The 15,677-nt window shown below is 35.7% G+C and overlaps 1 protein-coding gene across 2 annotated transcripts in view; it reads right to left on the bottom strand.

Moving 5' to 3' along the window:
• Nucleotides 1–3,215: 3,215 nt before the first annotated feature.
• The window catches only part of LOC129788181 (alpha-2 adrenergic receptor), a 57,287-nt gene continuing 44,825 nt past the window's right edge, over nucleotides 3,216–15,677 (bottom strand). The window contains exons 2-4 of one of the 2 annotated variants that reach the window (XM_055824230.1): nucleotides 4,926–5,087; nucleotides 4,099–4,539; nucleotides 3,216–4,032 (exon numbers count right to left, since the gene is read on the bottom strand). In XM_055824230.1, coding sequence (XP_055680205.1) covers nucleotides 3,655–4,032; nucleotides 4,099–4,539; nucleotides 4,926–5,087 — 981 coding nt within the window. In that variant the 3' untranslated portion in view covers nucleotides 3,216–3,654. Of the gene's footprint in view, nucleotides 4,540–4,925; nucleotides 5,088–15,677 lie in introns of both variants that reach the window. The other variant, XM_055824229.1, reaches the window with a different exon arrangement.

Below are 15,677 nucleotides of genomic sequence, written 5' to 3'. Positions count from 1 at the left end.
GTCAAAATATAATTGACTGGAGTGCTTCAGTGGACTACTTCTTTGACCAAAGTACTTCAGCGGACTATTTCTTTCACCAAAGTACTTCAGCGGACCATTTCTTTGACCAAAGTACTTCAGTGGACTATTTCTTTCACCAAAGTACTTCAGCGGACCATTTCTTTCACCAAAGTACTTCAGCGGACTATTTCGTTCACCAAAGTACTTCAGCGGACCATTTCTTTCACCAGAGTACTTCAGCGGACCATTTCTTTCACCAAAGTACTTCAGCGGACTATTTCTTTCACCAAAGTACTTCAGTAAGGGATTTGTTTCACCAAAGTAATCCAGTCTAAGATTTTTTCCACCAAATTACTTCAGTGGAAGATTTCTTTCGCCAAAGTAATTCAGCGAGATTTTTTCAATTAAAGTAAATACTTCGGTGGAACTTTTCTTCCACCACAAAACTTATGTACAAGATTTATTTCACCAAAGTTACTTCAGTGTAAGAGTTCTTCAACCAGATTACTTCAGCCAAAGAGTTCTTCCACCAGAGTACTTCAGTGAAAGTTTCCTTTCACCAAAACACTCCAGCGACATAGTTCAAAGGGCTAAAGTAATCAGCTAAAAGAGCTAGAGTACTCCAGCGACATAGCTCAAAGGGGTAAAGGAATCAGCTAATAGAACTAGAGTACTCCAGCGACATAGCTCAAAAGGCTAAAGTAATCAGCTAAAGGAGCTAGAGTACTTCAGCGACATAGCTCAAAGAGCTGAAGTAATCAACTAAAAGAGCTGGAGTACTCCAGCGACATATCTCAAAGAGCTGAAGTAATCAGCTAAAAGAGTACTTTAGCGACTTACCTCAAAGAACTGAAGTAATCAGCTAAAAGAGCTGGAGTACTTTAGCGACGTACCTCAAAGAGCTGAAGTAATCAGCTAAAAGAGCTAGAGTACTCCAGCGACATAGCTCAAATGGCTAAAGTAATCAGCTAAAGGAGCTAGAGTACTCCCCAGCGCCAACGGGCTAAAGTAATCAGCTAAAAGAGCTGGAGTACTTTAGCAACGTACCTCAAAGAGCTGAAGTAATCAGCAAAATGAGCTGGAGTACTCCAGCTCTTTTAGCTGATTACTTTAGCCCTTTGAGCTATGTCGCTGGAGTACTCCAGCTCCTTTAGCTGATTACTTCAGCTCTTTGAGGTACGTCGCTAAAGTACTCCAGCTCTTTTAGCTGATTACTTCAGCTCTATGAGCTATGTCGCTGGAGTACTCTAGCTCCTTTAGCTGATTACTTTAGCCCTTTGAGCTATGTCGCTGGAGTCTCCAGCTCTTTTGGCTAATTACTTCAGCCAAATGAGGCTATTTTGACTGAAGTACTTCAGCGGGCTATTTATTCCACCAGAGTATTTTTAAGAGTGTAGTTGATAATAATTTTAATTAATAATCAAGGTTATTATTGCCTAATAATAGCAATAAATATTTTAATAAATATTTAATTTTCTTTTTTTTAATTACTTTTTTTAATCCAATTAATTAGTAAAATAAGACAGAAAAATTAATTACTTTTAGTTAAATCAATCAATATATCACGCTTTCGTCAAATCCAAAGTGGCTATTTCAAGGATATCGTGAAAATTCTAATTACGAATCGATATACAAAAAGACGTCCTCTAGTTTTCTACTGTAGGTAATATTTAAAAATATTCCCTTTTTTGGCAACACTTGTTAACCCCAAAAAATTTCTAAAATATTTTTGAAGGGCTTTTTACATCAAAAATATTTCATAGGTCAGAGGGCAAAATTGATATTTTTGGTTGAAGCTTTAAAATTTAAATAAAAAAAAATCAACGTAAAATTCAAACTTTCTGCTGCGATATGCGATTTCATATCAAAATGAATTCTATCCCATTTCTTTTACCTAAATTATCCTAAGAAAATATATGTTGTGAAATTAGTTTTGCACAATCTTATAGCCTGGAGCTGTTGGCAGAAGAAGAATTCTCATTCCATAAGGGGGGTCCATTGTAAATCGACTTTGGGATAAGTTGGGCAACGTGTACAGAAGAGAGTTTCATTCAAGGACGCAAGAAAGGAGGGGTGGGGTTGATTCAAAGTTTGGGACTTTTTCCCACTGCCAGAGACATTCCCTCTCATGAGAAAAACTACCATCCACTTGTGATAGCAAGACTTGTGCATTTTTGTTTGATTTTTCACAAGAAGAATTATTATTCTAAAATTTTCCCCACAAAATCATCCGCAGGGGTTTTTGATAAAGAAAATATATATTATATAGAAAAAGAGGAAAATATTAAGAAAAGCAAGTCAGAAGTAAAGTCAGAAAAATGTCCCAAACTTGATGTTCTTTCACACACAAACACTGCCAACAGAAAATGGAAGGACGTTGAGAAAGTTGAGTGGTTTGCTATATAGTTGATGAGATGCTATGTACAAGATTTCTTTCATTTTTTTTTGTTTGAAATTATCACAGAATTTATGTCATTGTTGTTACAAATTTGCTTTCAAAACCCCTTTTACACACCATTTTCATTTTCTTTTTTTCCCCCAATCTAACCTATCTGAACACAGATAGCAGTATTTTTTTTCTTCAAATTTACCTATATACCTTTTTTATATCCCTATACTATCCTATTTCTTCTTATCTATCAATTTATTAGTTTTTTTTTCAACACACTCTGGAAGATGAGCTTTAAAATGTACAAGTTTTTTTCTTTCTTTTCTTACATGTCTGTATGTACAGAAAAAAATAAATAAAAATCATGACGACGTAAGATATATATTCTACATTGGAACATTTTCAAAAGATTTGAGATATTGTACAAATAGATGAATCCATAAAAAAGGTGGCAACAAAAGTCGTGTCATCTATTCGAAATTTTATAGCCTACACATCAATATTTTTTCAATATGCAAATATTTTTCTTTATTATGTACTTTTTCGTTTTTTTTTTTTATAATATTACTCTCTAGAGTAATACTTCTCTATAATCTCTTTTCACTTTTCTTTTGGCTATGAATTACCATAACATTTAAATAGACTTCGATAAACACTGATAAGAGAGGTTTTTTTTCTTCATCTGCTTCTTCCTTCTCTAAAATATGGAAACCATTTTTGTATATAAGTTTTTGTGGTATACCTTTCTATATAATTTAGGTTGTTAATTAAACATCTTTTTTTTTTTATCTAAGGTAGGAGCTATTTGGGATTTTCTTTTACTATGTTTTCTTTATTAATTAATTGGTGCCTACATTTTTTTTCTATTCAACTTGATTAATTCATATGTCTCTGATACAACTCAACATGATTTTTTTTAAAATTTTTTTTAGTTATTGCTGTAGTGTTTTTTTTTTTCATTTAGAATTATTTATTCTAGAGAACAATCATACCGTGTTTTATTTATTATTTTCATTGGTCTATCACACACAAAATTCGCAAACACACACCCAAAATTTTGTATAGAATTTGACGAATTCGTAAGCCCTAGCACCTACAGCCATATGTGTCCGAAGTGGGGTCCTTGTGCGGCAAAGCGTTGGGAAGGGGGGCTAGCGACGACTTAGGTAGCCACCGTAGCCCATTGGTGCACTGCCCATTGCCCGCTCGGTAGCCTTTTCGATGCTCCTGTGGACGCAACGGTAGCAGCACACGTACGCCAAACATCACTTGAAGAGGATACGTCGAAAGGCGCGCCGGAAGTCCTTGTTGAAGATGGTGTAAATGGCGGGATTGAGGGCGGAGTTCATGTAGCCAAGCCAGAAGGCAATGGCAAAGGCGGACTCGGGTATTTGGCACTTTGTGCAGAGTGGCGTTAGGATGTAGAGGAAGAAAAAGGGTAGCCAGCATGCAATAAAGCTCCCCATAATCAGTCCAAGGATCAATGTGGCGCGTTTCTCCTTCTTCCGCGCAATACGTCGCTTCTCCTTCTCCGGATCACGCTGCTTCTGCAGCTTCGGTATGGCCGGTTCGAGCTCCATCACCCCCACGGATGGTTTGTGCATGGCAATGGTGTTTTTGGGAGGATTTTTCTTGCGATGGTGCTTTTTCCCAAAAATTGGTTGACAAAGTTTCAACTTAAGCGGTTTTACAACAGCACATCTACTCACCACGCCCGAGTCTGAGCTCGATGGATCGAATTCGCTGACCATGTCCGTATCGATGCCAACGGACAAAGCCCTACATCGTCCCGCTGTCGTTGGGGACGCCAAGTCATTGGACGTCGTGGTGCCGTTGCTCGATGGGCGAATCATCGGTGAATGCGTCGTCACGATCGTGCTAACTTTCAGTGTGTCTTTGCCGTAGTTTGGATCCACTGTGTCGCACGCTTCGCTCGTGGAAACATCCGAGGCAAAGTCACACGTGACAACGGGGATGGACATGGCGGCTGGGGCAGCAGCCGGATTTGTGCGGGCGTCGATCGTTGAAATCGACGGTTCCAACTTTGGCGGGGCCGGCTGCATTTGTTGGGGTGTATTGGGCGCTGTACTAGGCACTGAGGGCATTGGACGTGTCCCTGCTTTACATGGACTGGTCGTGAAGCTTGTCACCTAGAAATAGCAAAAAGATAGCACTCACCTAACGTTAGAAATTAAATGTGGAATTTATCAATCGTTAGAAAAATTCCTAAATTGTTTGGAAATAGATTAGAAAATGTCGCAAACAAAAATTATAATAATAAATAATTCTTAAGCACTTAGAAAGAAAATTTTTATTGTTGAATATTCTGGGCCAAATTCTTTCTTTATTCTTCACAAAAAAAAATAAAAAAGAAATCAAAATCTACAAAGTTCAATACAAAAGTTCACAAAATTCATTAAACTTAAAGCCCCATCAAGTAGCATAAGCTCAAATACTTGGTGTTGGCCACGAAGTGGAACACCAACTAATACTTCTTATCTTTGATTAAAAATTTAAAGAATGGATAATCCTTTACCTGTTCATTGGTGGCTGACTTCCTCGGTGGTTTCTTGATGCCTCGTCTGGCTCTCCGTTTTGCAGCAAAATATATCCTAATATACACAAACACCATAATACAGCTTGGTATGTAGAAGGACCCAAGGGCGGAGTACAGCACATAGCCAAGATCTTCACTTAGCTGAAAAAGAAAGAGGAGGAAGAAGAAAAAAAAAGGAGAATGAGTTTCACTTTACAGCATTCAAGTTTCTTTTATTATTATGTAGGTCGAACTAAAATCAGCAAATGGGGGGACGGCCCCTATATATGGGTTCTGACCTCAACAATGGGGAGTGAATTGAATAAATCGCTCTTAAACTTTTTTTCCACTTTCCACACACACATACATACACTTCTTGGAAGCCTTAACATTTTTGGCGACATCACTATTCTTCATCTCTTATTGCCCCAGCTATATAACCTTCCACCCCCACCCCCATGCGCCTTCAAATGGCATTTCGTGCACTTTTCCCGCAAGTTTTCTCTGTCACGGCGGGGTAAAAGGAAATTTCACTGACTTCTCGCATGTCTGCACCATGGCTTCTTATTAGTGAGAAATTTCTCGTCGTCTTCCGCATTTTGTGGGATTATGTACTTGAGTGACTTGATTTGGAAATCAAAGAAGGGGCGACACAGAGTGAGAGAGAGAGAGAGAAAGAGAAGTTTCCCAAATTGATTCCTCTGATGCTGCCTAACATGTCAAATGAGCGAACTCCTCTAAATCTTCAATTTCCACAAGAGATCATGCAATAAAAATTCAAATTCCCACCCCATCCCAAGGACTCCATTATCTGGCTATTCTTCATGCAGGGGTTGTTACCATTTGGATATGCGGCTCCTCTTTTGGGATGCTTACGGGGTGATACGGGAGTGAGGAAGGAAGTTGGGAGTAAAGGAAAAGTATTATGTAGTGAGTTGGAGGGAAAAATGGGGTGAAAAACTCGGGGGGATTTTTCGGGGGTAAAAAGTCAAGAGAAACTTTTTTTCGTTTAACTGTGAGCTTCCTGATTAAGTACAGACATACAATGCCAAAAGTCTCGTCGGGTTTTCCTTCGTTAGTCTTGCTTTAGAGCCAAAGGGGCGACTAAGTACGTAAATATAATGATTTTTTTTTTAAATTTTTGATGGAAAATTCTGAAAGGGAAGTTTTCTTTCGTTTCTTATGATATTTAATGGATTAGAAGGAATTTTGAAATATTTCTTTATGAATGTTTTTTTTTTTATAATTTTTTAACAAAGCTTTAGGTTTCTGTGAAACTTGAACAGGGGCTACTGGAAAGCTCAAAAAAATTATCATCAAAAAATTGATAGATTATGTACAAGCAAAAGCTCCAAAAAAGCTCTTCTTAACTAAAAATATCCTACTATTCTGCCCCTTTGAGCTTTTCTTGTGTGAAAATGGAATAAACGAAGAAGGAGAGGGGTGGTTTGGGAGTGTTTAATGATTACAACGAGGCTTGCGGAGATGGCAGAATGGGGACCACACATTACTTAAGGAATCCCCTCTAGGGTAGGAGAGAGAAAGAAGGTGTAGGAGGCACCCTAAAAGAAGGAGGATTCAGTGTGTATCCCTTTTACTTTCTTCATGGCATAAATGGCATATAAAATGGTCAAATAGCATTTTGATTTATCGTCTCAGATACGTACACACATGGAAATTTTCATCCTCAATCCCTGTATAGTCCATTTTCCAATGAGATTAGCTTCTGGGTCGGCTGTCATGCTGTGAGCACTATTCAATGGGACCATCTGTCCAACATATTTTTCCCTCTAAATCTCCATTTTTTTCTTCTTGAGGAATTTCTTTTTTTTTCTCCCACTAAAACGTATGAAAATCCCTGAATGTCGTGCTTTAGAAGAAAAGCTTTACTTTAGCTGTTATTTTTCTTTTTTAAAAGAAAACATAATTTCCAAAGGACTTAAATTGTCACAAAATCTCTGCATTTTCTATTACGAAGAGAACATTTTCTTGCTATTTTTCTAACACTCCGCACTTACAGTGTTTGGTGGGAAAAGTCATGAAAGTTCATACTTGAAAAGTTATCAGAAGGATAAAAGAGAACGAAAAAAATAACTTTGACGGGGTGACGGGTGTTTGTTGCAAAAAGTCACACGCGGAAGGCAAATGAAGAAACCGAAAAATCCGCTCAAACCATGCGGAATCGACAGTTGACAACTTTCAACTTTTTTTTTTTACTCAACGTTCCCTTCAAAAATGCAAAGAGGAAGGATTTCAAACTTGCACGCGAACATGGCGCGTTTTAGTCTTTTTCCTTGTTTTGCTCTTCTGCTTTTTTTTGTACATTTTTTTTGTTAGTGCTGTGGGTGTATTGCTAAATATAGGCATCTCGTGTATGTTTACTTTGAGTTTTGGGGATTGTGCTGAGAGTTAGGGAGGGGATGGGGGTGATTTTTAAAAGCGCAGGCGGAAAAATGAGAAGAAAACCCCCAAAGACTGTCTTTAAATCAAATACTTCTTTCAAATTTCTCTCTCTCTTTATTTTCAAATTGATTTCTTTTGTTGCTTTTTTAGTATTCTGGTTAGAATTGACATGAAATGATAAAAAAAAATCGAAAGTTTCAGATTAAAGCTCTAATAAGATTTTTTGGGAAACTCATTTTGCTCTGAAAGTTCTGTATAAAAAGCTGAAAGTTCTTTATTGAGTTGAAGCTTTTTTATCATTCTCATTTAAACGAAAGTAAATGACATTAAAATGCAAATTCAATTGCACTTAATTGAAAAATCAATGTCATTCTAAAACTAGAATCAGAAGTTTTTCGAATATAAATTGACTTTCAGATTAAAAAGTAAAAAAAAAATTAAATAAATATTTAATTTACTGAAAACACTATTAAATATATTTTTTTAATTAGAAACAAATAAAAGTTTTTTTTTAGAAAAATATTTCAAATGGAATAATTTCCCTTTTCCAGGAAAATATGTTTGCAAAATTTACCCAAGAGGCATAAGAGAATTGCGATACATAATAGTTTCTCAGCAAAATAGTGTCTTTGATAATGGAATTTTGCGAAACAATATCAAAAATGTTTCTATCAACATCATCTTCGCATAGTTCATGCATCGCATCCCTGAGAGAATAACTATATATTGTTACGTGTTGTACATTATGTAATTATAAAATTATTTGCCTCTGGTGAGAATTCCCATAATTTATCAATGTCGCTCTTGAAGGAAAACTTCAGGCTAGATAAGTGTGGGTGAGTTGGATGGAGGTGGGGGTGGGAAAAGGACAAGTGTTTGGGGGAATGTTTATATATATTTGCGTTGTGTGTATGTGTGGCTGGGTAAGCGATGGAAAATGCTGAAAATTGAAAATGTCTATCGAATCAAACTTGAATTAATTGGAAGTATAAAATTTAATTTACGCCAATTAGTCTGAACCCAATTTATGTATATATCGTACACCATCTTGTATTCCACACCATCAACACTTTATAAACACATAAAATATTTTCTCCGATGGTGCTAATTAAATTCTTCAGTGTTAAATTGATAAACTGATACGGCGAGTGAATTTCTTCACTTTCACCGCCACCCTCGTGCCCGCAAATACAGATGGATGGCAAAGTGTTTTCACACTTTCCCAACGTTCCCGCAACGGTTGAAGAATTTTCATTACAACTCCCGCCCCCTCGAATACAAGTCAGATGGCAAATGGTACAGAGAAGAAGCTTTTTTTTTGTACAAGAGACACGCTAGACATGCCGCATGAAGAAAAATAACCAAAAAGTGATGCCCTCGCCCCGCAAAAAAAGCCCCAAATTTCACACCAAAAACCCTCCAAACGTTGTATTTTGAGTGTAAACACTGTCGGGGTTGTATATCAGAGATATGTATGTATCTGGCAAAATGGAGAAGACATAAAAAGTGGGTATAAGTACGGGGTGGATCTGCAGTAAAATATTTTTATTTTGTCTCAAAATATTTATCCTATCTGAGATTTCTTTTGCATGCTGTCGGGCGGCAAATCTCAATGTGACACTTGTTTATTCCATAAACATCCCTTCTTTCAAGTGCTACGCGCGTCCTTTTGCCACATTCTGGCGGAGAATAATTTAATTAAATCCACTGGAAGTACACGATAAAGTATTCCACTTGCTTAGCATGCAGATTAAGGATACTCTCCCCAAAAGTATTATATCTCCTCTCACTCTCTCAAGGAAAGCCATGGTGGAGAAATTCAAAATTAAAATTTGTGGTAATGACATCTTTTCTATCTCCTCCCTTTTCAATCCCTATATATATCTTACACAGGGAAAATTAGACAGGAGGGGAGGGGTGCTTGTGATGAAAATTTCAATAAATTTCCACTGATTTTGCCCTTTTTTCCAACCGCCCCAACTCCACACGCCACAGGGAATGGACTTTATGGTGGATGAAAGCGGGAAACTAGAACACAAGAGAATAAGAAGGGAAAACCCCTTAAATGGACCATTTTTTGTGTCAGGCAGGAAGATTTTTGGGTGTTAAAGAGAACAAATTTTCATATATTTCTCGCTACATTAGACAGCAAGACAAGCTGAAAATATCGGTAAATTGTTTGAAGAATTTTAGGGTAAAATACACATAATTACATAATGAAGGGAATATTTTATATTATTAATATTAATATATTCTCCTTATTTTTTTTTTCATTGATTAATAGAAAAATAATAGAAATTAAAGATGAGAAGAAAAGAAAACAAGTACTGTAATGAAAAAATTGCTTCAAAGCTCAGTGAAAGCTTTCCTCGTGAAATATATGTACTTTAATAAATAATATTTTGGCGCTACGTCCCATATAGGAACAGGGCCGGCCGCCCTATATGATGTTGTTGTTCTCCTTGCGGAGAAGTAGTGGGCTGCCTTGCTAGATACTACCACGTGTGGACCATTTTACGGATAGGAGTGTATCAATCTCCTGATCCAACCGGTCAACGTGATCTAATTGCACGTTGGCGGATGGGGCGCGTTGCCGGGTTCTGTATTCGAACCGGCGACCTTTGGATGCGCACTCAAGCGCTCTATCCACTGCACCCCAGGCCCACATGTACTTTAATAACTAATCTCAATTTCTAATTACCTTTGTGGATTACTCGAGAAAATTCATTCAATAATTCCAATTTATTTCGAAATTGGATAAAACTTTTAATAATAATAAAAACTAATTTTCTTGTCATCTTTTATTTATTTTATATTATATTAAAAGTTTCTTTTTCTTGTTTTCTGAACGCAAGAGAAATGTTATTGGTAGTCAAATTGTTTTTCCTGTGTATCCAAGAAACTTTTATCAAACAATATAAAGTTTTGTTTGAAAACTCACTGAAAGCTCTATATAGATAATATAGGGATAATTTATGAGATATATTCTCATATCATAGAGAGGAATTTTAAATAAAGCGCGTTTTAAGTTTAATACAGGGTATAATACTAAAAAAATATAAATTTAGTTTAAAAGTTTTGGGATGATAAATAATAATTTGATTAATTTAGTTTTTTTTCTGAAAGTTTCCATGTGAAGGTTTGAAAGAAAAATTATATCTTTTCGTTGGCATTTTTCTATATAATTTCACAGACAATGGAAAGTTCTTTCTTTAATATGAATTGGAATATATTTGAAATTAATTTTCAATGTTTTTTTTTCATGAGAATAGGATGCTTCCACGATGCTTAGAAAGCTTAGAAAATATTTCATTTATTTCGTTTTAGGAATTATATCAAAAAATAATTTGTATTTATGAAATAAATTTTTGAAGTTTCTTATCTAACAATTTTCCACTTTTTAAATTCTCTTCATCAAATGGGAATCGGGTCAAAAATGAATTTTATTCACAGCCTAATTTTCAAAGGATTTTCTCTAATTTTCAATGTTTAGTAATTACACAGAAATGAATAAATATTAACTAAAATTCCATTCGTAGAAAATAAAAAGCCTTAAAAGAGAAAATGAAAGAAAATTTGGTAAGAGATGGTGGAATTCTTTTTTTTTATTGAAAAATGATGGTTATTTCGTGTAACAACATTCGGTATGAGTTTGAGGGAAGTAGAAAAAAATTGCGTCAATATTTGAAATTGCTCCTCATATGGGTGGGAGAGAAATCTCATGTTTTGGAAAATTGATCATTTCACGTGAGACTGGCATTTCCGCATATAAAATTCCTCTCAATCAATTTTAAAAGCGACTCCCTCCGCAGAAAAAAAGCTTTTCAAAAACGCGAAGAAGGGTCTATTAATAAAAGAAATTGCTTCCAGGATTATGTTAATTTTTCCCATAGGATTTTCTCTCTGATTCTCTCTCCATCTCATTCTTTATTTTCCATGCTGCCCATACTTTTTTTTTTCCTTTCGCTCTTCCCCCTACCAGCTGAGGATGGAAAAAAGGTACACACCCTGTGCAGGGGCGGTGCGAAAGGGAATGAAAAAAAAACGAATAAGGGCTTTTTTGGAATGCGATAAACCTAATTGTGGAGACCAAAAGTAGATTATCTGGTGGAATTCCGCAGGAAATCAGTCAGGTGGATGCGACACAATTTTAGAGCTTTCGCAAAAAAAAGAGACGATAGCATAGAAGGGACACTTTTTTTTTGTCAAGCTATGCGTGTACATATGCGTGGGTATATCACCCCACTTCCCGCCGTGAATCATCTGGGCTTAAGAAGCCATCTGGCTCTTGGTGAAAATTGCCCAAAATCGTGGAAAATATTGAATATATTGCCCCCGCGGAGGAGTCTACAAAAATTGTAAAATATGCACATATCGCGAACGAAATTTCCCCGCACCACAATGAATAACATCGTCTCATATTTGGAGCATATTTATTCAGCATAATACACATGGGTGCGCTTTCGTCTTCCCACCAGGGAGATAGAGAGTCGGTGAAAATTGCAAGAAATAATTCAGTGTGTATACAATCTTTTTTTTCCCCTCACCAACCCCATGCCAAAATGGGGTTGAGAGGCAAGGCCCAAGCAATTCAAAAGCGGAAGACAATACAAATTTTTGGCGACAAGCGTCACATACACGAATAAATTTGCATGGATAAGAGATTTTTGGGTGAGACATTGCCTTGAAATTATTTATACACAGCATTGTGTACTTTTTGGGCACACCAAATGGGGTAAATTTTCGCATGATGTCTCTCCTAAAGGGGGTAAAACACACATCGATTTTTCAGGAGGGACATTCAAGAGAATATTCATTCACATTCGAGTTTTTTTTGTGAAGGTAAATTTTGGGGGGAAAATTGAAAAATTATGTTGCATTCAAACATAAAAATTCGATACTTCACCCGTATATGAGGGAGCAATTGTCGTAAAAACCATTGAATTTCTTATTCTTACGAGACGACAATTTCTGATTTAATGGATGATTTATCATGCTAACTCCCCTATATCTTAGAAGCTATATAGAATAATGTTGTCAATAGAATAAATTTTAACAAGAAATTGCTTCAAGGGTCTGCGTTGGATTTGAATCTTCAATAGAATGTCTTTCCAATGAATACCACAATATTGCACAAATTGGGCAGAAATTGATAATTATGCTACAACAATGCTTTTGCTAAATTTCATGTTAAAACATAAATTAATTTACCTAAACCATTGTTGGCATTCCATTATTCTCAAGATCAATGCAATCAGCACATATTATTGTTTAGTTTTCTTATTGATCTTCAATAAATTGAATTTCTAATTGAATTCAGTGTCGCACATGAGTTGATAAATATTTGATAATACCAAGAAAAGCTTGGAGATTGAATGGATTAATTAATCTCTTGCAGTGCAACAGACAAATATTCACAGCAAGATATTTTTTAAGTTAGTACTCTGTTTAAATTAATGGGATTGCAAAATAAATAGTTTGTGTGCAATAAATATTTATAAAGACATATTCAGAAGCTTTAATTTAAAGGCTCAATTTCTTATCTAAATAATAGTCAAGTGGAGGCGCCGAGTACAATGAAACATTTTCTTTTTTTATTTATTTAAAAAAAAACGCCATTTTAGGGCCTAATAAAAAATGCATAATTTTGTCCCTTAAATCTGTTTATCTCTCAAATAACAATTTCCAGTAATTTATTAATTAAATGTTTTAAATTAAACAAAGAATATCTAACGACCAGGCGCCTCCATTTTTGCTTCTTTGTCGAATTTTGTACATCATGTGGAGGCGCCAGAACAAGGTGTTTAAAACTTGACAACACGCCCACAAAGCACAGAGAGAAAAAAAGAAAAAAAACATAGCATCCTCCCCATCCCCAAAAAAGTGGGTGAGCTTATAAAATTTTTCGTTGTGTTCATCATTTCCCCCACACCCTGTCGCTCACGTGGAGTAGAAGACGCAAAAGGTGTGTGACATAAATGGCAATATTTAGCGACATAGCACCGGTACAAGAGTGGCTCTTGTGGAATTATTAAATTTAATATTTATAGGGGTTGAAGGGTGTTTGAAGGAAGTGCCGATGTAGTGAATAAAAAGCCTCTTTTGTCCTGAAAGAACCATGGGTGGGGGTGGATGGAGAGAGCTTTCTGACATCTGACGCCGTTTCATGTGCAGCAATTTATGTTGGCGGTGTGGCGCACGCTAAAAGTTTAAACTTGAATGCCTACAATGCGTCTCTATATTAGTGAGAAAAATATATAGACACCACCCCCTCAGAATAGAAGTTTTCCCCGTACAGGAAAAACATCCCAGTTTGGCAGGGAAATTGATGGAGGAAATGGAGTGTGAGAACTTCCTAATCCCTCTTCTCCGTACACACATATATGCAAATTTCAGATTATGTGACGCGTGGTCCCTTTAAAGTCGTAGCGTCAGACCACCCCCACAAAGGGGTGTTGTACAATATACACGATGGTGCGACAAAGTCTCCCTCGTGTAGAGTGCAAAATAATTCATCATATATTCAGTGAATGGAATAAAAGCTCACACCAACCTCAATCCCTCGTCGTTGGGATATAATTACTCATATAAAACCACTCTTAAATCATTTTCACTGTATTCAATTTTCATGATTTACTAAAAAAAACAATTCCATTATATACACAGTATTGCAATAATTTTCAAACTGATACCCACCTCTCCTGTTGCCAATGTTTGTGGCACAGAGAGAGAAAAGCTCCAACAATTCTGCGGGAAAGACCATTCATTTTGCATTTTCCTCTTTACCACTACCTCGTCACTCGGCACATCATTTCCCACCACCACCCTCTCAACGTTTACCTCCCTCCCATGATCGAGGGAAAATGGGTGAGGGAAAGTGAATGAAATATTTGCGAGAGAAATTCCCTATGTAAGCAATTTAATTTCTCACCGTACAATTTGCACTGTCCAACCCCGATTGAAATGTAGCCCAGTCAGTCCTCGTGTATTGATTAAAGGGGTGAGCAGTCCAATGTGGATCTTTTTTAATTACTCTTTTCATTTCAAACATTCACCCTCCACCCTCATACTACCCAGCATGGCATCCATATGTATGAGGAAGCTGGCAACCATTTGAGAATTGAATTTTTAATTCATCACCCTACACACACACGGAAGGTGGGACATTACGATGAGAGGGAAAAAAGCTTCCATGAGAGATTTCATTAAAAAAAAAAAGCTCCACAGTAGATATGTGTCTCATCATACTTTAAAAATTAGCAAAGTAGATGTAATCAAAATAAACTACCCTTCAAAAGGAATTAAGTTATATTAGTTAGAGAGTTGCAGGCAGGATTGCAGGGAAGAATTTAACAATTTTCTATATTTTAAGTTTTTAAATTTTATTGAGTCTTTCATGAGCACTGCCAAACCTAAAAGTTTTCACATTGTTTTCATTCTTTTTTTTTGTCGTAAATTCACTTTTCATAAATAATCTCTCATGAAGGAAAATTGAAGAAAAAATATACAATACAATTTTCCTTCTCTAGAAATTGTTGAGAAAGAATTTTCTCCGGAAGTATTTTATGCCAAGGAATGCAGAGAGCATGAAAGGAAAATTTGCGGAACAGTTTCTCCAATTGATGAGATTTCTCAATATTTTTTTGATTATGTCAATTTTATTCATTAGTATTGATTTTGTAATATAATTTACTCAAAAAATCTTTTATATTTAATAGAAAAAATATCAAGCTTGAGCTTTTCATAATGCAGGTGCTCTTTCACAGCTTAAAAAAGCTCCAAACTGTCAATCAAATTTATTTATTCATAAGCTTTTAAATGGAATATAAATAATCCAATTTAGAGGTAGCTAAATTATGTGCTTTTCAACGTACATTCAAAGGAAATTTTTCAGAATTTCAATTTTTCAACAAAAAATTCAATATAAATCTCTTCAGAGAAAGTTAGAGAAGAGAAAAAAAAGCTTCAAAATAAATTCCAAGCAACATACATTAGGAAACTAAATATGTTTCAAAGAACGAAGTGGAAGCTTTTTAGTTGAAAAGAGCTTTTTATAGGATTTATCGCTTTATGAATAATGAAGTTTTCACAAGTTTTCATATATTACGTACAAAAGAAAGCCATTAAGAATGTTTGTTATAAATGCATGTGCACTAAAATATGCACATAATAGTAGAAAATATATAACACAGAATTGTGATTATATAGAAAGATGATGATGACGGTCATAACTATGAGATGGTGTAGTATAAAATTATCTCTATATGTACCCCACAATAAACATACAGCGCTCCAGTATGGGTTTTGTTAATGTATATATAGAAAAGCTTTGGGGATATGAATGTAAAT

This window comes from Lutzomyia longipalpis, chromosome 1 (assembly GCF_024334085.1).
Source record: "Lutzomyia longipalpis isolate SR_M1_2022 chromosome 1, ASM2433408v1".
NCBI lineage: Eukaryota > Metazoa > Arthropoda > Insecta > Diptera > Psychodidae > Lutzomyia > Lutzomyia longipalpis.
Note: the sequence above shows the minus strand (reverse complement) of the source record. Positions and strands in the feature narration are given on the sequence as shown.